Below are 24,459 nucleotides of genomic sequence, written 5' to 3'. Positions count from 1 at the left end.
CCACATGTCCGCCAAGGGAGAGAGAGGCTTGCCAGCTGCCAGCCTCAGCCCTTGTCCCTGACAAGCCATCCGGGCACCAAGACTCGGAGGTCTGAGTTCAAGAGGCCTTTCTGCAGGGGGCAGTGAGGACGAGGGTACACGAAGAGAGGCCAAGTTTCTCTAGGGGCCCAGCAAATGGTTCTAGGCCATGGTGGTTCTGCTGTGTGGGTGGCCTGACCACAGTGCCTGCAGCCACTTGCCCTGTGGTCCTGGAGGTCTTGGGGCTGCGACCCCAGGATGCCGCGAGGAGCAAGTGGACAGATTCCTCACTGAGGCCCAAGTCACACCCTTGTCTGTTCCCTCGCTCCCTTGCTGCCTGTGTGCTTGGCCAAACGGATAGCCGGCTCCGCTTACTTTGTGTGTGTCGGGCCTGGAATCCAGGGCACAGCTGGTGATGACCTGCTCAGCTCCCCGAGTCTGCCTCCCTGCCAGCTCCTGCTGGGGCCGGGGTCATGTCCGGGGCAAGTCACTGGGGGAGGTGGGAGCAGCCGCCACACCAAGCCACATCTAGGCGTTGTTCTCAGTGGTGGTGGTGGCCCAGTTCCCCACGTGAGCTGGGCTGAGCAGCACAGAGGCCCTGGTCCCCTTTCTGGCTGGGAAGGTGTCTCTGGGCGGGATGGGACAGGTGGGGACTGTGGCTTTCCTGGGACAGAAAAGTCCCAGGTGTCCTGTTTCAGCGGCTTCCTTAGGAAACTGCTGCTGCCACTGCCCTGTCCCTGTCCCAGTTCTTAGGGACACCACAGGCACTCCAGGACCCTTTGCCATCAGCTCCCCATATTAAGGCCAGCCTTGAAGGTCACTCACTGGCAGGAAAGGCCAGAAGTCCACTCTTTTTCAGGCTCTGGGTGACTCAGGAGAGGAGGGCTCCTTTCCACAGAGCTCTAGAGCTAGTTTGACTTTGGAGGTGGACAGTTCCAGACACTTCCAGAGGCTGGAGGCAGGGAATAGGAGCCCGACTGGCCCTGCCTGGCACAGTCAACAGGCAGTTCCTGGGACCCTGGGGTAACCACATCTCAGAGCAACTAGAGTGCAGAGTGACATCGAGTCCCCTCGCCACAGGCACACCTGCCCCTCTGTGTGGCGTGCTTTAAAGGTGCTTGGTTGGGGGAGACGCTTGTGAGCGGGGACAGGGTAAAGGCAGCCAGACCCAAAAGGGCCCCAGTGGCTCATTCCTGGCAGGAAATAGATTGGCTGTGGCCAGCTGAGGTGACCTGGCTCTTGTGGACTGATTGAATCCGCAGACTGACTGAGCCCCTGAAAAATGGTCTGTCATTGCCCCCTGGCCAGGATGGAGCCCAGAGCTGGCCCTATTAGTATGCGCAGCTCCGGCTGGCCTCACAGGGGGGGTGGGGGGGGGCTTCTCCCCAAGATGCTTGGGTCTGCAGGGGCTGAAGCTCAGACTCAGGGGGCTGAGACAGGCTGCTGGAGCAAGTTCATTGTCTAGGCCCAGCCTGCCAGCCTGTCACACTGCCTGCGACACAGGCCCATCGCCTAACTTCCCTCCTACCAGCGAGGAAGAGGGAGATTCCTCTGCCCAGGGTCCACAGGGTGGGCGCTTGGTGGGGGTTGATGACTTTCCCTCCAGGCAGGCTGCGATGGGAGACAATCTCTCCCCTCCAGGGTGCCCATCCAGCTCAGTTGCTAACTGGCCCTGTTCCTTCCCTGAGCTGGTCTGGTCTGTAGGGACTGGACACTAAAGGCTTGGTGTATGCCCTGTGATGACTCCCTGCCTTCAGTTAGGGAATGGAGCCCCTGACCCTGCGCAGGGGACAGCGGGCCTCAAACTGGGCCCTTGAAGGGCCCCACAGAAACTGTCCTTGAACAGGTAAGGCAGGCAAGTCTGTGTAGGAGGCTGATAATCAGAGCTCAGGGCTCACCTATCCTAGGTAACGCCTGGGGCTACTCTCCCCACCCCTCCCCTGAGGTTGTCTGGCATTTGGAGGTCCTGGAGGCCCCTGGGAGAAGGGGCAGGTTTGGGGGGCAGGTCTTTCCTTACCTGCATGGGCCGGGAACACATGTTGGTGAGTACCTCCTTCCGGGCCAGGGAGTACTTGTCATCTCCAAATGTTGTGGTCAGACTTTTCTAGAAGCAAACCGTGTGATAGGCAGTCAAACTGGGCCAGGCTCTGGGGACCCTGTCACCCTCTGACCACCTGAGACCCAGCTCTGGGGGTGGAGGGGTAAGCGGAGGGCTTGATCCCGCTCAGAGGGCCATGGTGGGGTGTGGAGGCCAGCAGCCTCCACCGTGCATCCCACGCTGGGCCGTGGCTCCGATGTCAGCTCTTCCATGTCTTGTTGGCTACATGGAGAGACTGGTTTCCGCTGTCTGACCTAAGTTACTTCTCTGCCCACCCCAGACTTAAAAACCCAGAGCGGAACAGCCACCCTTCTGTGGGATCAAAGGTCAGGCCTGAGCCCCATAAGGCTTAGTTCCAGAAAGGGAGCACTTCACAGCACTTACTATAAAAAACATTCTTGGGCTTCCAATCCTCCCAGCCCCCTATGGAAAGTTTCTGGGCCCAAGCCCAGCCCTGCCCAGCCCAGCCCCGGCTGCAGGATCCCTGCCCATGACGGAGTGTTGAGCGGCTTCCCTCAGCCTGGTCCTGGTGGGGAGTGTGGCCCATGGCCAGGGCATCTGTGACTTGGAGGCCTCTCCCCAGGGCCTTACCCTCCCTCGCACTCCCGGCACTCACATTGAGGGCCCCTGCAGAGCTGAAGTCCATGGGCAGCCCCAACTGCTCGCAGAATTCCACAAGGTCATTGAGCATCTTGGTCTGGGGCGGAGGGTGCCGGCGCAGGAGGGCACGCTCAGGGAAGGTGCGGTGCGTCTTGTGGGCCACGGCCATGTTGGCCAGGAGCATAAACTCCTCCACGAGTCTGCGGGGGGTGGGGAGGTGAGGAGCAGGTGTCAGGGGCTGCCGCTACCCATTCTTTCCCAAACTAGCTGCAGACTGGCTCTCTTGTGTCAGAGACGCCCTCCTGCCACCCAGTCTCGTACCCCTGCTCGTGCCCCTCTTGGCGCTAATCATCAGTAGCGCTCTTCCCTTCTGACATTTGAGCTTGCGCACCACCTCCCCCATGAGTCTGGGTGGGATGGCATCTGTCTTCTTTCCTGCTGTGGCCCTGTGCCTGGTACCCCAGTGCCCTGCCTGACAAAGAGAAGGTGCTGGATAAAGCTGTCTGCTGAACAACTCGCCTCCCAGGACACTCAGGGGCGCCCCAGGGGTGAGAAAACAAGATGCCCAGGCCCAGCATCAGCACGCTTCCTGGGGGTGCAAAGAAGGTGGTCAGCAGACCCAGGGCTCCCTTCTCTCCCTGGGGGGAGGAGGGTTTCTGAGGATGAACAGGAGGGTCACAGACAGCAAGAGGAATCTGGCATCCTGGGGCGAGATCAATGTGCTGTCGAGGTGTTCAAATCCCAGAGAGTTAACCACTTAGGTTTGAACACTTGCTGCTATCCTTGAGCGTAATTAGAATCAAGAAGCAGGGACAGATACACCCGGTGAAGAGACAAAGGCACACCCAGGACCCAGGGAGAAGGGCAGGGACCGACGTGTGTGTGTGTGTGTGTGTGTGTGTGTGCCAAGATAGAGGAGTCAGGAAAAGGGGGAAACTGGATCGCATAGCCCTGAGGTCAGCACCCCCACCCCTCAAACCTGGGGCAGGCGGCCACGTGCTGCTTCCCCGACCCAGGGCTCTGGTGGGAGAGTGAGCAGAGCACTCACAGCAGGAGAGCAGAAGCGGCTGGAAAGGGGCTGTATGGGGCCAGCCTTGCCCAGTTCAGGGACCACTCTCCCCAGCCTTTATTCTGGACCCCAAGCAGCACATCAAGCCCGTGCTTCTCTCACGGAGCCAGAAGAGGTCAGGGAGTGAGCTTCCGTGGCCCTGGCGACAAGTAGCTGGGGGATGAACTGCCTTTTTCTGGAGGTGTGCGTGTAGCTTTAGGGTTAGCCTTGCAACCTCACTGAGCTCTTGGAGAGAAATGCAGCCTGTGACGGGGGAAGGGGAGGGGAGAGGGAGCTGACAGAGTCCCTTTCCCACAGTAGAAGTGAGGATCTGGTCTGCCAAGCTGTCCCGAGAACACATCTGTCTTTCCCTGAAGCCCTCTCTATGAGGGACAAGGGCTGTGAGAATGGCCCTCTGGTGGTAGCATGGAGGGCCCGGGGCCAGGTCAGGGCCTTGGGAGAAGGCCAGCCCGAGCCTGGACTCTAGCCCCTCATCTGCGGGGCTGACTTCGGACTGGATAGAGTTTGGGCGGAGGATGGCAAGGGTCAGACCGTGGATGGGGAGTTTCTTTATCCCCTACTGCGTGCTCATAGTCACTGCAGTGACCATTCTGCCTCCCTGCCCCGCAGTCTGTCCTTGAGCACAGCCCTTCCTGCTGAGAAACCCGGGGTTCAGGCACCGGAACCGGCCACTGTTTCCTAAGTGGAGTGAATCCTGGCTCCGTGTTCTTGCTGTAGGAACAGGCATGACTCTGAGACCTCTCCTGACCCTCCTTTCTCTCAAACGTATAGTCGGAGGGCAGCCCCAGCCCACAGGGTGGTCCTGGAGACCAGTACGAACATCACAGGTTATAAGGGCCTCCTGTCGTTGGCCTCACGACATAGGATATACTTTCTCTCTCTGCACTGTCACGCCAAATGGCCAGCCGTGGTGGCGGGAGTAGGGGGACTCCCCAAGATGCCCTATGAGTTTCATTCCTGCCACTGATCCCCCTTTCCTGCCTTTCCCTTGCCTTCCTGAAGGCCCAGGCTGAAGGCTCGCCCATCTCCCCCCTGGAGCCCTACTGCCAACTCGCCCCCAGGCAACAAGAGCCAGGCTGTTTCGCGGTCACCTGTGTCTCAGACTACCGCTGCTGGACTCTTCATATTTTGGTCTTGTCAACCCAACAGGATTCTCAGCTCCTACTCAATAAATGCCTGGTTTGGTTTAATGTCTGTTCTTGGTCATCATCAGAATGCTTCAGATGCGTACCTTCGTTCATGTCTGTCCACTCAATGAACGTTACTGTGTGCCAGGCGGTTCGAGACCTGCCTCCCCCTGCAGTCCGAGAATGCTTGTGGGCAGGGTGTCTATGGCCTGTTCCTTGGGGCCCCGAAGTCTCCAGCCCAGGTGCAAGCTTGGACCAGGAGGGAACACCTAGATAACCTTGTGTTTTGCCAGTGTTGCCAGCAGGGGGCAGCATGGCCCCATAGCAGGGCTGCCGTCAGACTGCAGGTGAGGCAGTGCTGGGCCTGCCAGAGCAGTGGGCTGGGCTGTGGCATTCCAGCCTGTCCCTGCACGCAACTCCCACCCCTGGGGTCAAAGGAACTGAATGGTGGGGTGCCCCCCCACCCCAGGGTGGAGCTGCGCTCCTGCTCCCAGTTCCTGCAGGCGCTCTGCTGCCTCATCTCAGGTTCTCAAGTAAAGTCGAGAACAGGAAGGAAGGGATGGGGAAGGTGGGGCTGATACCCAGAGCCCTAGGCAGTGTCAACAGACTCCAGTCAGGCTGCTTCTCCATTACTTGTCCTCCCTGGGCCTCCAGTACATTCCCACAAGCACCTGAAGTCGGTGGGAGAAAAGCCAGCATGCTCTGGTTAACCTTCAGAAGAAAGTCTGTTGAAGCTTGAGATGCAGAGGCTGACCTTGGGCAGGTCCCTTGGTGCCTCCTGGGGGCTCCATTTCTCCCTGAGTGTCTCAGTCCCTCCCTCAGGACAGCGGGGCAGGAGGTGAGAACTCTCTCCTGTGGAACTCTCTCCAAGACAGTTTGCAGATATCAAGCATTCATCCCAGAAAAGCATCAATGTCACTGAACTGGGAGGTGGCGTAGCAATAAGGCTGACTCTCTGGGTGTTGCCACAGCTCATTAGTGTTCTAGGATAGCTGCGGGGACCATTTCTCCACAACCTGTCCTTAAAATCCTTCTTCTGCCAGCAGGGGGGAGAGGAGTGGGTAGAGAGAACACGCAAACTGTGAGTGGGAGGAAACGGGGCTTGGAGCACCGTGGCAGTTCGGTCCTGGGGCGGGGGTGCTGGGAGGGGCGGAGCGCGGTTGGAGCAGGGTCCCCAGTCAAGTGAACAGGAAGGCCAAGGAAATGCCAAGCGGCTAGCCCCCAGATTCCCTTGAGTTCAGGATTCACTGTCAAAAGCGGGGCCAGGTACCGCAGAGGGAGAACTGGGCGGGGCGGCATGGGGGGTGAGACAGGAGGGCGTCTGAGGCTGGCAAAGGCCCCCTTCACCAGGCTCAACAGGTTTCCCCCCAGGGGTCAGTTCCATGGATGGGCCAGAAGGGGGCCCCCCAGCCTCTTTCTTCTGCAGGACCTGGGACGTGGCAAGATTAGAAGAGGAGCCTGAACAGCTGACTTGTCAGCAAACACCCCTTCACCCCAATTTCCTTCCCCTGTTGGGGGCCTGCGCTGACTGTAGAGGCCCCGAGCCAAGCGGCTGGGTCGTTAGGATGCGCCCCTGACAGCAAACGTCACGCATCAGAGGCCGGGTGGTGGGGATGGAGGGCCCCGCTCCTGGATCTGGGTACCTGACCTGGCCAGAGCCCATCTCCTCCACCCGCCATGGCACAGGCATGAGATCACAGTGCCCCACTCGCTGAGGGAGGGCGAGGAGGCTGGAAGTCAGTGACTGCCTGACAACTGCTCTACACGGGGGCTCAGGAATGGCCACCAGCCAGGATCCCCTTCCAGAACAGCAAGCCAAGCCCTTGGAGGTGGGGCCTCAGTCCCAGTCCTGGCATCTGCCCAGCATCCGGAGCCCAGAGTCACCGGGGGCCCACAGCTCTGGAGGTCTTGGGGGTGTGTGTGGGGTGCCTGTGACAGCCAGCTGGGGGCCATGCCAGGATGTGAGCCCATCAGCACTCATTCCCGGCATCCCACCTGCTTGGGTTCTGGGCTCGCAGGTGCTGGTGGGGAGGAGCTGGGTGGGGGGCGGGGGAGAGCAGGGCTGGTGAGAGGCTTCTCATCCCAGGGAGGAGCAGAGCAAGTCCGGAGCTGTAGGAGTCCCTTACCCGCTTGGGCAGACGGCAGGTAAAGGCCACAGACAACCTCCTCATAAGCTCACACCTCCTCACACAGCAAAGACGACTTTGGTCCAGAATGGTGTTTCCCCAAGTGTGTTAACGTTACTTAGAGTAAAAAGTATAAATATCTATGAAATGCTAGGGGACGATTCCAGTTGAGGTTTTTATTCCAGGAGGCTAATGCACCTCAGGATGACAGAAGCTCCAGGCTGTGGCCCTTACTGTTCAGTGACCCCTGGACTTGGGTCCCAGCGGGAAGGGTGAGGTCTGGGAGAAGGCGCTCTGCCTGGTGGGGGTCGGGCAATGGGCTGGGACAGCTGTCCTTTTCGAGGAAGGCTGCCCATTCTCGACTGTCGTTGTTGGAGGAACTGGACAGAATGTTCCTCCACTGGTCTGGGAGGCTACAGCTCTGTTTTGTTAATGAGGGGCCTGGGGGGGTGGTGTCTGCAGCCAACAAGCCCCTTGGGTGGGACAGGGGGAGGGTGGTGTCCCAGGCTGAGGCTCCTGCTCATCACCTCTCCTGCTGTTTTGCACTACGCATCCCGCTTCCCTCCTTAGTCCAATGTGCAAGGGTCAGGCCATGTGGAGGGGAGAGGCTAGTTGTCAGTCGCAGGCCTGGAGTTCCCGCTCTGTGCCTCACTAGCTGTGGGACTGCAGACACAATTTTAAATCTCTCTGAATCTCAACCGATTTATCTGAAAAATAGAGGTACGATATACAATCTCCTGGCCTCCCTGAAAAACACTGTTATTGTGTGTACCACGAATGTGCCTGGCTGGGTGCCCCAACCCCAGGATGTGGACAGAACACACAGCGAGGTTCCTGGAGGCCCCCGCTGCCCTCCAGCCCCGATGCCACCACCACGGTCAGGCCTCGAGCTCTGACCAACTGGCCTCCCCACTCCTAGTCTCACCCTGCTGTTTACTTCTTTACACCCAAAGCGGGCATTCTTTCTTGAAGCAAACCTGCTCATGTCCCTCTCCTGCCTGAAGCCCTTCAGCGACTGACTACCACCATCCTTGGGATAGCCCATCTCCTTGGAAGAATGAGGTTTACTAGGCATTTTGTCATGTGCCCAGATCGCCTCTCCCTTCTCCCCAACCTCCACTCCTCATCATCCAGCCATGCTGGCTTCAGGCAGCTCTCTCTTGCTCTGTCTCATTGCACTGCGGCTCTCTTCGCTGGTGCGCTGGGCCCTCTCTCCTCTCCTCCCCTCCCCTCCCCTTCCCTCTTCTCTCCTCCCCTCTCCTCTCTTCTTCCTCAGGGAGGCAGCATGAGGCACGAACCCGAACCCTCGGTGCTCCCTGGGCATCCCCTTCTAGCATTTCACTCCCACTGCTGTGACTGCCTCTGATCATCGCCGCACCCTCGTCCCCATCCCAGTGCTGTCTACCCTGGTCCCAGCACGAGGTTGGGTGGTTGCCCGAAGCTGGCATAGAGCGTATGTTCTATAAATCTGTACAGATTCCCAGGATGGGGACATTTGGGAGTTGGGAGGGCTGGGTCCCTGCCACCGGGCCCTGTTCTGCTTGGCCGCACAGCCCTCACGTGTATATGCCTGACTCCTAACACTTGCCACCAGGAGTTCTTGACAATTTTGAGCTCTGCCTGAGAAAAGAGCTTGACTGCATCCATTCCCAAACGCGGTGCCTGAGAAGCATCAGCCCTTCCGGCTTCCCCACCCCTGGTCTCAGGGGTCTCCATGGCGCACTCTACTCACAAGACCGCAGCGTGGTTATTTACTGACCCCCCACCCCAGAGGGGTAAGACTCCCCAGATAGAGCCATTCGCTGGTTTCTTTGCTCTCTTACTAATCTTTTTGGAGCTGCTACGGCCGAATTCTGCCTGTGCACGGTGAGGGAGGGAGGGACGTTCACAAAGCACCTGGTGACAGACCGCATGAGGGGAGCAGTCTGGACTGGAACCCCTGAAAGTCTCCCGCAGCCCTGGGAGGGCTTTCTATCCCTTTCTGGGCGAGGGAAGCTTACAGGGCAAAAAGGAAAGAGGTTTGGCTCTGAATCCCACAGCTGACTGGCAAACAGGCCTGGTGCACTCGAGGCCAGATCAGTTCCAAGAAGTGGCAAGGAGAAGGGAACTACTTTATGTCAAAGGGATGAACGAGTAAAGATGTGGAGGGAAAACAAATCAAGAAAAGCAGGAACCAAGGGCAGAGGGAGGAGGGCTGTGCTGTGGGGGATGGCAGGCAGGGCTGGGGTACCAGCCTCCAGCACCCGCACTTCTCTGCAGAACACAGTGAAGGGGCGCAGGGCCGAGGTAGGGCACAGTTAGGATGAAAGCTGGAGGGACCGATGGCTTGTGAGCAGCAGCCAGAGGCAGCAGGAAAGGGAAGGTCATGCCAGAGTCTGAGATACAAGTGAGGCGAGGCTCTGGGACTGGGTGAGACTGTCCACGGGCCCAGGAAGGCAAGAGGGAAGGAGCACGGTAGCTGGTGGGGGGAGGGGGAGAGAGGGATGAGGGGAGGAATGAGGTCCAGGAGTGGTTGCCTGGGGCAGGACCGCTGTGGAGAACACGGGGAAGCTGCAGGGGGCCCTACATTCGGCAAGCAGACGCATGGCGCCATGGCTGTGGAGCTGGGGAGCTTGATTTGGGAAACTAAAGATTGAGGAGGGAGGCCGTCAAATGCCGGTGACTCTCAATTCGGCCCTTAGTGGAAGAGGTGAGAGTTCCTCAGAAGGGAGGGTGAGGAGGTAACGCTTTCTGATGGCTGTTTTTAAGTCTCCAAAAGATGACCCTGCACGTGTTTTCAGCAGCGAAGGAGCTACCGGTGAGGGAGGACCTGAGGGGTGACGATGTGGCCAGCCTGCATTCGAGGAGGGAATAAGTCTGATGTCCCCTCTGAGCTGTCAGCTCCCATGAGGGGATGCCGGGCCACATGGTTTGAGGGGAAAGGAGGCAGCTTGTCCTATAGCTGCCGTCTGTCTGCTCAAGGAGGGGCCCGGGAAGGCCCTCTCACAGTGTCCCTGCAGGAAGGGACAGGCCCCTTCCTCCCAGCTGCTTGGAGCTCCTGGAGCCCGAAGAGGAAGGGCCTTGTCCAGGGCCACAGCCAGGCAGGGGAGGAGGGGGGCGGGATCCCACGTTCCCCAGCCCCTTTTCCCAGGTTGTCCAGAGGGCTCAGGGAGGACAGCAGCAGCAGGCCCCTGTGTGAAGAGCAGCTGGGTAGCTGCTGGGTAGCCTCGGAGCACTGGCACGAGGGCACCGTCCCGAAACTGTCTTTTCAAGTCTACTGGGCGAAGGAGTTCAACAAATACGGTGGCTACCTCCACAAGGCCCAGGGACAGGGCAGCCTGGGGGCTGGCAGAGTCCAGACCCAAGGTCAGCGCTGGGCTGACCACAGCTCCGCTGGCTGCCCTCCCTCCCTCAGAGGTCGGTGGATCTAGAAGAGCGGCAGCTGACAGCAGGGTCTCTCTTGAGCCCAGAATCCGTGTAGACGGGCAGGCTGAGCTCCTGACCCTGACGGCCCAGGGCCCTTGCCCTTGGACTCTCGGCTCCTCTGCACTTACCCTCTCAGCCCTGCCCGACTAGAGCCACAGGGCTGCCAAGGATGTTCCATTTCCAGATTCATTTTACAGCTAAACCAGATGAGAAACTCACCCCACCCCTTCCATACCCAGAACACTCCGAAAGTGGCTTTGGAAAGGACAGGGGAGCTGGGCCGCCAGGGCACAGTGGCATGGCTGTGACCCAAACCTGAAAATGCATCAGTTTTCAAAGACCAAGAGCAAGTGAGAGACCAGCAGAGCCTCTTCTGCCCTTGGCCATCGGGGTACTTGTCACAACTCTGGGAATCTCATGCAGATGGAATTAGGTCACTCACAGAGGCAGTTCGATTAGCACTTGCTGAAAACTGCTAAATTGGAAATTTGGTAAGAACTGCTCCCAGCCAGCCAGTTTCAAATCACTCCTTCTGAGGACCCGATTCTCCCCACTTGGGCACATTCTCCCCACTGCAGGCCTGGGAGCCCTGGGGTTCAGCTGTCGGAAGGTGGCAGCCAGTAGGGCGGTACGCCTGAGCGTGGCCCCTTCTCCGAGGTCGGGAAGCCCAGGGGGTTAGGGGTGTGTGGGGGGAGGCGGCCACCCTCATAGAGGACCTGCAGCTCTCCCAGCAGCCCCAGATGGAGGGCAGTGTGGTGGAAAACTGTACAGGCACTGGGAGTCAGGGCGGGAGGGGAAGGATGGCTGGACGGGCGCTGAGGGGAAGCTGCCGGAGATGGGAAGCTTGAAGAGATCTTTGTTGCGGTTCTCTCCTAGGCCAGGCCGGGGTGGGGCTGGTGGCCTGGGAGCTGGAAAGTGGAGACCTAGAGAGAGAGCCACAGGCTGAGCCGGCCAGGCTGGGTGGGGGGCAGCCGGAGGACTGACCGGTGCCCACCCACAGCCAGCCGGACACCCCAAGTGGAAGGTGCTGCGGCCATGGGGCCGACCACACGTCACGGCCCGGGCCTCTTGCTGACCCCTCTCCTCCTGGGCTTGCTACAACCTGCTGAGTGTTTTGGACATTCCCACGAAACCACAGGGAAATGAATGGGGCCTAGTTCACAGGCATGGAAAAGCCCAGAGGAGAAGGCCTCTGGAGCCAGACATAACAGGCCCTGCGGGTGAGGCCGGAGCCAGGTTTCCTCTTCTGTGAGGCTGAATCCACTCCAGGGCCTTTCTATAGGTTCAGCGGGTGGGGTCCAGCTGCAGGGAGGCACGGTTCGGCCGCTTGTTTTTCTAGCTCGAAAGGAAGTCTCCAGAGGCTAGGCGTCCAGAGCATGGGCCCTCGGGCCCTGCCAAAGGGAGGCCCAGTGGCTGCGGTAGGGAGGGGATGGGGTTTGCTGGGGAGTTGGGTTGACAGGCAGAAAGCCCTTTGTCAGCGTAAAGCTAGCTGAGAAGCCGAGCTCCCTTCCCAAGGTTCAGAACTCTGCTCGAGGAGGCATAAGGCCGGTGCTCATGGCAGAAAACTCCCCCCTAAGCAGAACCAGGTGGCTATGTGTGCTTGTGGCCTCATGGAGCTGGGTAATTAGGGCTCGCTGGCTATGCTGGGGCGTTGACACACACACCTTTCTCTGCTCCTAGCTGCCTTCCAAAGCGGATGAAAACCGCCGACCACAGCAGGTATGGTCGGGATACACAGAGGCCCGGCCACCTTCGGGGGCCCCCACACTGCCCCCTGACAGCTTTGCTGCCCTCTTCAGACTCCCAGGCCTTAGAGTCCCTTTCATGCCCCAGCCCAACCATGGGGCCTCACTCTGTAACCTTGGACAAGGGACAGAGCTTGGATAAGCCCAGTGGGGGCCAACTCGGTCATCACTGACATTGGGAGAGATCAATTTTGATCTTAAAGTTAGGCTTTGGGCACAAAGCTATTTGGAAGAGAGGAGTAGTCCAGAATGCAATTCCAGGTGTCACCCTCCCGTACCCCACCTCCACCAGACAACTAGGTAAGAGAGGATGAGATACAAGTTCTAGGACCTCAAGTTACTTGGCTTTTCCAAGTTACAACAGGCTTTCCTCACCTCCCCCAAGACACGCTTGGTTTCACTGTTTCTGGGGAGCAGCTCACTTTAAGCAGGGTCATCAGCCCAGCTACACAGCCACTGAAGGCTGGAAGGAAGTAAGACCACCTGCTGGTCTCGGGCTGGGCTTTCCATGCACCAGAGTGTGGCAGGGTTGTGATCTGGAGACTGGTCTTTTTGACTCCAAAGTCTGTCCTCAGGCAAAGGAGGAAAGGGTTTCCTGGAATGAGCAAAATGCGAATCTGGATCTTTAGGTAAGTGCTGGTTCCTCGGCCATGAAGAAGGACTCTTCATGGTTCCTATGCCCCCATGCACCCTGGGGGGCTACCTGGGTGGGCTGCCCAGGGATGCAAGGCTAGTAGAGGCACGGCCCTTGGGGGGAACCGTGCGTGAGCTGGCCTCCACCCAGATGCGGCAATCGGCCCCCATCTTGAGCCCTGGTCTGGCTGACCTCCTGTGCATGCCTGGTTCAAGGCCATGGGGAGGAGAGGGTCAGGTGGGAGGCACTGGCATGCGGACGTGGTCAGGGCTCTCTGGGCCATGAAAGTGTGTTGGGACACTGTGGGGCACACCAGGAGAGGGTCTCAATGGTCTCAGTCTCTGAAGAGGCACCCAAACATGCTATTTATGACTTTGTGAAAAAGGCCCAGGTGGGTGCCATTGGCTTCCTCAAAGACAATACATCTTGTAAAATCCTTTGGAGCCAAGAGTCTAGACCTGAGCATCATCCTGGAGCCCAAGTCTTGAGCCTTTAATGCTTGAGGCTGCTGGGGATGGCGCAGGGCAGCTGCTCTGAGGGTGCTCTGCCCAGTCTAGCCCAGAAAGGGGGCAAGGACTGATAAGGCCTCTTGGCTCTGAGCTGGCCCAAATCCAACGAGCTCACACGGCAGCCTTCTGTGGGCTTCTGCGCGTTCTACCCCCAATGCCTCCCAAGCCACTCAGGCCTGTCCCATGCCAACCTCTCTCCGGCTGGCTCGCTCAGCTGTTTACCATGCTCCAAAGAGATGTTTTGTCTGTAATTTTGCTTTGTCTATGCAAGACCAATACCCCCATTTCCCTGGCACTTTATGCTGTTTTCACGAGTCTTAGACCCCTCATCGTTCATGGGGCAAAGGGAGGCTCAGAGGCAGAGTGGTTCCTCCAAGCTCACAGACCAGGGACACAGAGGCCCCGTCCACTGCTTTTTCTTCAGGTTATCCTGAACTGCCTGCCCAAAGTTCCCTGAGGACTGGGCAGCAGGCTTTCCTGAGTGGTGCCTGACCAAGGGCTCAATACAGAGCCTGCCCCAAGGTGGTCTGCCACATCACTGAAGTCCTTCCTCCTAATAGTCAAGGGTACCTCCTCCCTTCAGCAAGGGTTGCAGCACCCACAGAGCCCAGGTTACTCCTCTCAGCCTGGTGCTCCACAAGCCCAGGGGGATGGAGATGTTCCCTGGGGCTGTTCTCTGCCCCTTGGTCTGGAGCTGACTACACCAGGTAGGTACACGCATGAGGCCACCTGCCCACCTGGCTGGGCTGGGACATTTCTGCAATCTTGGGAGTCTTATTTGCAGCCCTGGGTTGGCCTCTGCCTCTTTATTGCTCAGGGGGACAAAAAGATCAGGAGTTGGAATTATCTGTACCTCACCACTTCCCCAAGGAAATGCTTTCTCTCATCTATGCTGGGGCTCAGCCCCCACCTTGCATCTCAGTGTTGCCAATGAATGAGCACAGGTGCTGAGCACGCTGGTTCTCACTGCCCTAGTCCCCAGAGCCATCCCCTCTCCTAGCCTGTTCCAGTCACTAGCTAAAGGCTCGAAGGTTCTATTTCCTCGGCGACCTCTTTTTCTTGCTAGCTACTGCTACTGCTCCAGCTGTGGCCATGGGCTGGCCCACCAGTTCAGAAGGGAGGGCGGGGCTTTCTGCAGAGCCACGGCCATCCTGACCCCCAGATGCCTCGGTCTGAATGCCTGCCCTGGGAGCCGCTGCTCGGTAAGCCTCCAACGAGCCTTTCTAGCCTGTCTTGAGAGTGTAGTTCCACACTGAACTCTGACTTGGGCAAAGAATTCAGGCCTTTTTTAATGCTTACTCTGGAGAGTTCCACCCTGTCAGAAAAATCTCAACAGTCTGTGTCAGTCCCTTGGTTACCCCAGCTGTGGCCAGGGCCCTTGGAGGGGCTTGAGCCCTGACACAGATATGGCTTCTTGCATCACAGGCGGCCGCTCCCTTGGCTTCAGCTTAGCTCTCACACCAAGTAATGAGGACATGGGCATCTCTGCTCCCAGGATGCTCTTTGGGCTTCCTCTTGGGTGCTGGGCCCCCAGACTCTGCAGGACTGCTCCTGGGCTCCCGCGGGGCGCCTTCTGCTGGCCACGCCCGGGTGCGCCTCCTGCACTCAGGCTGAGTTTTCAAGGCTCAGTCCAGGCTCAGAGCTCATCACGGATGGCGAGGGTCTCCACTGAGGTTGGTTTTCCTGCCTGGGGACCAGCCCCCCCCCCCCCAATCTCTGTATCCCATGGCCAAGGGCAAGCATAGGTCACAGCCAAGGGCATGTGTAGATGGTAATAAAATGCTTGGGGGAACAAACGAGGCCCTTCAGAGACATGGTTTGCTCAATGCTCCAGAGAAAATGCTGAGGGGAAAATGAGGCCTGTCTTTGGAGGTGGGAGTGGAGATCATGCTGCAGTCACAGCTCCTGTGGCGTCCCTTGAGCTTCTCCCCACAGGAAGGCAGCATGTGGACTTGGCAGACAGAACCGAAGATGGCTTCCACCAGCCGAGTGGGACATGTGAGTCTGCTCTAATGAGATTCCGACTCGCCTGCAGGTGGTTGCTGCTTAGACCTGCCACGGGGTGAGGGTGTAGCCGGGGCTCATTTGTTGGGCCACCTGACAAGCGAATATTCTTGTCCAAGGGCAGCCCGCCTCACTCTATCTAAGTATGAAACCCAGCAGATTACGAAAAAGAAAGGAAAAACCTCTCCTCTGGGCTGTTTCCAGTGAACTAACACTTGTCTTATCACCCACTGGGATGTGGTATGTTGAGTCTGGCAGAGGTCTTCATTAGCTAAGTGACTTGTAAAATATTGACCTACCGTTTTATGAACTAGGCTCAGAGTGGTTTAAATGGATATGTTCCTGTCCAGAGCCTCTGGGCTTCCCCAACACGGTAAAGTGTCTGCCAGGGCAACCTCTAGGACACACTGAGGCCCCTGTTCTCCCTCTGAACAGTGGGTGGGGGCCAGCAAGGGGATTTCTGGTTTTCATCTCCATCTCTACCCTCTGTCTCTGGGCCAACGAAAGCTCTCAGATATAGGCTGTGGGAAGCCTTCAGCCCTTTCCGGGTATTACCCTCAGCTTGACCTTAGACCCGAGGCCAGAACAATCTAGATGAGGCCCTTTATCCCAGTGAGCCGGGTCAGTGGTAAGTCAGACAGGGAGGCCAGCAGATGTCAAAGCCTGACTGGATCCAACGGTTTCACTTTCCCGAGCTGCTACTCCAAGTTCGTCTTGGGGAGCCCTGTTTATCCAGGACTTCTAGAGGCTCTGGGAAGGCTGGGCACCCGGGATGCTGACCAGATTTCTGTGTCAGCATGGCCTTCTGGGAGCTTCCTCATGGGTAGCTGAGGTAGCTGAGGTAACTGAGGTTAGGCCTGGGCAGCCATTCATGACTGGGAAGACCAATCCACAGCACCCAGCACTCTCTGGCCTCTGCTGGACTGTCCCCATCTGGCAGGAGGCCCTGCCCGATGCCCTCCAGGGTCCATGTAGCTCCCCGGCTGCAGCTGTCCTCCCCTGCCCAGGCCTCTCATCTCTCCGTGCAGCCACTGCAGGGGAGAGGGATGGTACTCCCTGGCTAATGGAGTCATGCCAGTCCACTCATGGGCAAATCTCTGTGAGGCTCAAGCCTGGGTCCTCATATGTCACAGTTGCATATTGGTAGGCTTACTGCTCAATTACCGCTCACAGAAAATTCTGGGTGCTAGGTTGCACCCGGACATCCTCGCAGGCAGTGTGCAGACCAGGGGCGTTCCACTGCCAACCTCACACAGAGAGTGGGTACTGCTCCCCGCTCTGTGGCCATCCGCCCAGGAATGGTGACCCTCACCCCGCTGGGGAAGCAGCAGGAGGAAGGCCACCCTGTGCTAGATCTGGAGGCACAGGGAGAGCCATTCAGGCTGGGCCCGGGGGGACACAACCACTCTCCTTCTAGCCATCATTCTCTCACCCTTACAGAGGCTGACAAGACAGAACACAGACCCTGATGAGCTCCTCTGCTAGCTCCTGCCCCCTCCCTCAGCCCCCTGCCACAGAGCAACTGCCTCCCCCTGGGTGGGTCTGGGGCTCACCAGACCCTACATTCCACAGGGTCTCCCACACTGACACCCCAACACTGCAGGCACCGAGCAGCACAGGCTTTCCCATGTGGGATGGGCACTTCACGGGGAGCCCGCTCTCCGCACACCTTGTGCACCTCTCAAGCCTTTGTCACAGCTTGAGAATGTGGGTTTAGATGCCCGTCTTACCCACGGGCTGTGAGCTTCAGGGCGGAGGGGCCTCCTCCTTGCCTGTGCTCGGCTGGTACGGTAGCTGGTGCTAGCACGGGTCCAGTGAAGTCTGAGGGACGAGCAAAGGAAAGGTGTCCAGGTCTGGGCTGAAACACCTGATGACTGCTTCTCAAGGCCACGAAGCACGTGGGCAGACCTCAGGGCCCCTGCTCACACGCTAGGGAATCTTCCTGAGGTCACTTTCTAGGTTTGGCAGTGGGAAGTGACCCATCTGGTATGTAACACAGTTCTGAGTATCAGGGTTTCCTGATGATTCCTGTGGTTCCCCTGCTCTAGCCCATCTTTCCCAGGGTTCTGACCAGTGCTGGCCTCCCGCCTCCACCGAGGCTGGGTGTGGATGGGAAGGAGGTGCGAGGAGGACAGGGGCTCTCCCTGGTGGACAGGCGGCTTCACTTTCTTACCGAGCACGGCGGCAGTGGGTCCTCAGAGGTCTGAGGAAGGAGGTTGGACCCTCACTCCCACCCTCTACCCACGAGACTTTTCCATCCCCTTGCGAGGAGTTCATGGGTCAGGAAGCTAAAGGTAGGACCCTGCCTCGAGGGGCCCACAATCAAGTAAACTGGTTCTGAGGAGACAAATGGGTCCATAAACATGAGAGTCAAGTCTGATGATACTAGGAGCTTGAAAACACGCTAGGAAGAAGGCCCAAATGAGAAAAAAATTCCTTCAGCTTCAGGAACGGAACACTGAGGAATCTGCTGGTTTCTTAGAATGTTTATGACTCAGAAGCTGGTGGCCGGCTAAATGGTCTTTCATCTGTGCTAAAGAAGAATGGGAAGCCACAGATTTCGATGAAACTGGGGGTGGTCAGCAGTAAGGAAGAGCCTCCCAACATGACAAATGTCCTGAATGATTCAGTTCATGGGATTTTAAAGGCACAACCTTATTGTGCTTATCTGGAAGGCAATCACACACAATCTAGAATATTCGAAGCACAGGGCAGAACCAGGAAATAAACAACAAACAAACAAAGCACAGCAGTAGTACAAGGTGACTCACGGGGAGCCCCCCCCCCCCATCTGGGGCTTTTCCTCCTGCACTACAATTCTAACCAGCTGACTCAGCTCCCTGACTCCACACCCTGATGGGGCCTCGTGCTTCTGGAGATGTGGCAAGCCATGATGACTGTTAATGGGGGACACACAGGCAGAGGGGGCAGGGGCTCAGCAGGTCACGTGACAACCCGCGGCACCACAGTGCATTCAGTGTGGAGGGAGAGGGCATGGCACAGCATGCCAGCCCACGAGGAAAACGTTTCTATATCACAACACAAACACTGTGAACAATCCCAAATTATTAGAAAGGGCTGCATTTATGTCTGGTTAACACTATTCAAGCAAACAGTAGGTACAGAAAGGTAAAACAAAACTTTTGGTGCTTGGAAGAACGAATTTTTTTCCAGGTGAAAAAATAATGTTCTAGAGAATATATCTGAAGGTCCCAGATTGCTCAGACATTACCGTATTTATCTAAAGATCACAGCTGCCCCCCACCCCCCACCACTGAGCTGTATGGCACGCCCTTGACTCAATGGCCAGGAGCTGGGTGCTTGTTCTGAGTCACTCTGAGATCTTTCCTCACCTGAGTGCCCGCCATTGAAGCAGTGTGCTCAGAGGACAGAGTAAACTGTGTTCCATTCCTCTTCAATAAATGAGACCGCCTCTGAGTGATTTATGTCAATTGATGGCCTTTGTCATTGAGCACAGCAATTCCTTCAGGCTCTGGAGGCTTCCTGCTCAACCACCAAGAAAAAGCCACAAGGCCCCAGAGAGCTGGGGAGTGGCCGTGAAGACTGATCGGGAACACTTCCCCACAGAGAGCACAGCCAAACGCTTAGAAAGAGCCAAGCACGTTCTGGTTATCCGCCAGGCAGCTTGACAGCCACGGGCACCTTTCTTTAGGCTTGGAGCCAAAACACAATCCTGTGGCTTTTTTCTCATAGGGGCTAACCTCTCGAGAGTGTCTCAGCCCTCTGTGGCGTGGGCCTGGGTTCTGGACTTCCAGTACCCAAGAAAGGGTATTTACATACCCACCACTTGCTACTCTAAGTATCCGAACAGGCACTAAGGTCTGGCAGGGCGCACAGGCATGGAGGGAGCCGGAAGTCCCACTCCACATGCCAGGAGCTGAGTGGGCCTATTCATCCAACAGGGGACGGCCTGAATATCACCAGCATCTTCTAGAATGCCCTAAAGTCTTGGAAAGGGACAGGTCTCCTTGGGTTTAAAACTGCCCAGCTGAGCTATCTGCTCATTACAGGCAGCCAAAGAGCAGTCTTCCTTCCCGGGATGCAAAGAAAGATGCACGTATTGCACCAGAAAATTCAGAAATAGGTACGGATATGGCAGGTGGAGATAGAAAACAAATATACTAATTCTCTCTTCCCCATCAAAGAAATGTCACCACATGCTAAGAAGCATTTGGAAGAAAAACAACTGAAAGGCTTGCTCCAAGTCACGCTGGATAGTGGTGGCCCCACGGGGCTCCCCAGAATGTGGAGACTGTGGTCTGTTGCAGAAATCGCATAAAGGGAAAGGCAAAATTATCCAAAGGACATTGAACCTCAGAAGGAGAAAAAGTTGTTTGCTTAATGCAACCCTGTGTTAAATCAACCAAAGAAACATTTACTGTCTTTTATAAGGTCTTCGAGAGTTTCAATTTAGTTCTTAGTTTTGAGAGTTCTTGGTGTCCTAGAATTTTCTGTCTTGTGGGGAAATCTTCCAGGTCATCCTTGGGTAGTTATTTGGGCTGCAAAAGGAGGGGTGTGAGAGTAATGGGGACATTCTCGCTAAGGCCTGGGCCCAGGGAGCCCTTGCCAGCCCCAGGGCCTGTTTGGGTTTGGGTCTCTACCCTCCCTGCACTCTGCCTTCCTCTCTTCCTATCTCAGCAGAGAAATATTCTGTCTATCTGTGCAATCCTCAAATTGGGACAGCTGACACTTCAAAGGGCTTAAGACACAGTTCCACCCCCAAAGCCCAAGCTGCCTGACTGAAGGAAAGCCCTCAGTTCTCACCCCCTACTCCCTGACGTCAGATAAGCGCTCAAGGGGCAGAAAGTGGGGAAGGCCCTGGCCTGTGGGTGGCTCAACCAGGTGGCTGAGGAGAGTGGCAGGTGGGCAGGGCAAGCAGGGAGGGCACCTTCCAGCGTGAGTCTGCGCCCATGGCGATGGAAATCAAAGGTGGGATGGGGGAGATGACAGCGATAGGTGGGGATTTGGAGGTGGAGAAAGAAAAGATGTTAAATATACCTATGAGGTAGTTCAACAATGCTTCCCCTGGAAATCTGCGACAAAAGTGACAGTTTTGTGACCTTAGGGGTTTCACATTCAATACTCTAGCAGGTAGGGACACCTGGGTGGCTCAGTCCGTTAAGCCACAGCCTTTGGCTCAGGTCATGATCTCAGGGTCCTGGGATCAAGACCCACATTCGGCTCTCTACTCAGCGGGAAGCCTGCTTTTCCTTCTCCCTCTACCTGCTGCTCTGCCTACTTGTACTCTCTCTCTCTTTAAAAACCTTAAAAAAAAACCCGAAACATTCTAGGGGTTCCTGGGTGGCTCAGTGGGTTAAGCCTCTGCCTTCAGCTCAGGTCATGGTCTCAGGGTCCTGGGATTCAGCCCCACATTGGGCTCCCTGCTCAGCAGGGAGCCTGCTTCCCCCCCTCCCCCGTCTTCCTCTGTCTACTTGTGATCTCTCTCTCTTTCAAATAAATAAATAAAATCTTTGAAAAAAATATTCTAGCAGGCAGTCTGGGAGGGGTGAGAAAAGTCTGGGCTTTGGGTCTGACACCTCTGTTTCAACCCCTGGTCAGCCACGGGTCCTTCTGTAAAGTGGACAAGGTGAAACTTTCGTCACAAAGTTAAAATGAGACACCGTCTTGTGACAATCCTGTTTCTGTCCTCTTAAAACATTGATTCCATCTGCCTTGCTCTCAGCCTACAAACCACCACTGCCCCAATTCAAACCTAAAAGTCTTTCCACCCTGAAAGCTCGTCCTGAGTGGAAAGTAAAATCAAGTGTATATTGAAGGGTAAGATTTCATTATCTTGCGTGAGTTTGTGGTAAAAACTTCTCTCTCTGAGATCAGGAACAAGACATGAATATCTGCTACCATCACTTCCATTAAACGCTTTACAGCACAATAATTGCGAGAAAAAGACGTACATGGTATGAGCATCAGGAAGGAGAAAGTATAACTCTTACTGCTTGGAGATGACGTGACTGGGTATATAGAAAAATTAAAAAGGATCCATAAATAAATTATTTGAGTTTAATAAATAAATTTAGTAAGATCACTGAATACATGATCAATACAAGTTGTACTTCCATGTCTCAGCAACAAGGAGAAAAAGGAATTTTTTAAAAAATTCACTTAATTATTTTTTAAAGATCTTATTTATTTATTTGAGAGAGAGAGAGAGGGAGAGAGAGAGAGTATGCAAGCAGGGGGGAAGGAGTAGAGGGAGAGGTAGAAGCAGACTCCCTGCTGAGCAGGGAGCCTGATGCAGGACTCAATCCCAGAACCCTGGGATCATACCCTGAGCCGAAGGCAGACACTTAACAGGCTGAGCCCCCCAAGCACCCTACAAATACCATTTAAAATAGTACGACCAATATCAAATGCCTAGGAGGAATCTAACACAAGATGAGTAAGGCTTTTACATAGAAAATTATAAGACAGTATTGAGAAGAAGAATTAAAGAAGACATAGATAAATAGCAGGATATATGATGTTTGTGGCATAGGAGACTCAGTATCATAAAAGTATCATAAAATCCCAAAATGGTTTGTGAATCTAAGCAATCTCAATGTAAATCCCAGTAAGACTGTGTGCATGTGTGTGGCGACTGACAATTTGACTCTAACATTAATATGGGCATAGAAAGTGCCAAGAACAGCTTAGACGCCCTTCACAGAAGAGAACAAGGTGGAAGGTCCAGCTCTCCTGGAGATTAAGACTTTTAACAAAGGTACAACAACCGAGGCAGCGTGGCATTGGCACAAGAGCAGACACATAGATTCATGAAGTGAAACAGAGCGTGGAAACAAGACCTTTGACAAAGGCAGCATGGTGTGACAATGGGAAAGTCTCTTCAACAAACGATGTTGGGCCAATTAGATAAACACATGCAAAGAAGGAAACTTGCTAAACCATATTAAAAAATCAATTCTGGGTATATTATAGATATAACATGGAGAAGGTAATACAAGAGAGCTTCTAGAAGATACTGTAGGAACATCTGGATGGTGACTTTTTTGTCAGCTTGCCGGGCCTGGGGATGCCTGGAATAAACATTATTTCTAGCGTGTCTATGAGCATTTGAGTTAGTGGAATCAGTAGGATAGACAGCCTTCCCAAAAGTGGGTAGGGATCATCTGATCTGCTGGAGGCCTGAAGAGAACAAAAGTCAGAGGAAGGAGGAGCTCATCCTCTTTTCCCTGTCTCACTGCTTGAGCAGTGGGACATCTTATCTCCTCTTCTGCTGCCCTCAGACTGGAATTCACGCCATCAACTTTCTTGGTTCTCAAGCCTTTGGACTCCATTAAATTACCATCGGTTTTCCCAGTTCTCTAGCTTATAGACGGCAGATCACGGGACTTCCCAGCCTCCATCATCCCATGAGTGGATTCCTCATAATAAATCTCATTTAAATCAATATAAGTATATTGAGACACATATATTGGTTCTGGTTCCCTGGAGAACCATAATACAAACAAGTCTTCAGGATTTTGATTAAAAGTTCTTAAATGGGATACCAAAGAATTAACAATAAAGAAAAAGCCTGATACTCTGAACTATATTGAAATGAGGAACTTCTGTTCATTTAAACTCTACCAAAGAGAGTAAAAAAGTGAGCTACAGAGTAGAAGATATTTGTAACATGTATAACCAAGAAAGGACTCGTACTCAGAATAGAAAGAACAATAGATCAATAAGAAAACCAGAAAACCCAGTAGAAAAATAGGCTGAGATTTGAAAAGGCATGCTACTGACTGGACAGTAGACATGAAATCTCATACACTGTTGTGTGTTAAACTGGTACAATCACTTGGGAAAACCATTCGGCAGTGTCTGCTGAAGTGGGTATTTTTTCTGTGATTTAGCCACTTTGCTCCTAGGTATATACTCAATGATTTCTAATAACCCTACACTGGAAAAGAACCCCATGTTGGCTGGATTATGCTGACTGGACAGATGGATTCGCACAAAGTCAACTCTTCCAGCAGTGAGGAGGAATGGACGTGGCTAGAAGAACATCTTTGCAGCAACAAAGATGAATTCTCACAAACATCACCGGGAAAGAAAAAAAAATCAGACAGGAAAGGGAGTATATGGAAGGATTCCATCCATATGAAGTTTGAGGCTGGGCGAAATGAATTTGTGGTGTTCGAAGTTAGGATGGTGGATTCCTTTTGGGAGGAGGGGAAGGGCAGGAGGGAAGCTCCCAGGTACCGAAATGTTCAGTTTCTTGATTTGGGTAATACTTCTGTGGGTGTATTCATTTCTATTCTCCTTTGAACTAGATGTATAGCTTTTCTCTATGCACTTTTCTCTATGCACATCATAGTTCAAAAATATGCTTACCAGTGAGTTTACTGTGAAAATCTGTTTCCCCACACACTATGGAAAGCAGTGGAATGGCATCCCTGTCCACGCTGAGACACAGATGAGTGTCTGATGGTGTCTGATGTGTCTGCACCATCCCCCCACTGCTGGATCCCACACTTTCTCACTCTCAGTTCTGGCCTCAGAAAGCCAGCATAAGGGGCGCCTGGCTGGCTCAATGGGCTAAGCGCCTGACTCTTGGTTTCGGCTCAGGTCATGATCTCAGGTCTTGGGATACAGCCTGTGTTCAGTGTGGGGTCAGCTTGAGACTCTCCTACTCCCAGTTACAAATCAATCAATCAATCAATCTTTAAGAAAAGAAAAGAAAAGGCAGGAAAAGCAAGCAAGCCAGGAGGAGCTGAGTAGCTACTGATTTGTCCTTGGGCTGAGCACCCAGCCCGGGGGCATGGAAAACCTCTGCTCAGGCAGCTCAGGGCTCTAAAACCTAACCTCGGGCCCCTCTGTCCCCTGTTCTCTCAGGAGGCAGAGAAAGAGTGCCGAATCCCTACGGCTGATCGAGTGTGTCTCCCTGCCCCGGCCACCTGCGGCTTGCACTGCATCTGTGGGAGACAGGGTGATGGGAACCGTCAGGCACGCTGACCCAGGCCTTGCTGCCCTCCCTGCCCTTGGCACTCCGCGTAGCTGAGGCAGGCCCTGCCTCCACCAGGTATCCCGTGGCTCAGATGGTAACTGGGCTAGAAGGCTGCTGGCTCCACCTCTCCTGTGGGGTTTCACCCTGGGCAGCGCT

At 55.2% G+C, this 24,459-nt stretch overlaps 1 protein-coding gene across 2 annotated transcripts in view; it reads right to left on the bottom strand.

Annotated features, from left to right (window-relative positions):
• DIS3L2 (DIS3 like 3'-5' exoribonuclease 2) overlaps positions 1-24,459 on the bottom strand; it is a 365,013-nt gene that overhangs the window by 6,325 nt on the left and 334,229 nt on the right. For both annotated transcript variants that reach the window (XM_059393719.1, XM_059393720.1), the window contains exons 15-16: positions 2,733-2,916; positions 2,036-2,122 (exon numbers count right to left, since the gene is read on the bottom strand). In XM_059393719.1, coding sequence (XP_059249702.1) covers positions 2,036-2,122; positions 2,733-2,916 — 271 coding nt within the window. The remainder of the gene's footprint in view (positions 1-2,035; positions 2,123-2,732; positions 2,917-24,459) is intronic.

Source organism: Mustela nigripes, chromosome 3, assembly GCF_022355385.1.
Source record: "Mustela nigripes isolate SB6536 chromosome 3, MUSNIG.SB6536, whole genome shotgun sequence".
Lineage (NCBI taxonomy): Eukaryota > Metazoa > Chordata > Mammalia > Carnivora > Mustelidae > Mustela > Mustela nigripes.
Note: the sequence above shows the minus strand (reverse complement) of the source record. Positions and strands in the feature narration are given on the sequence as shown.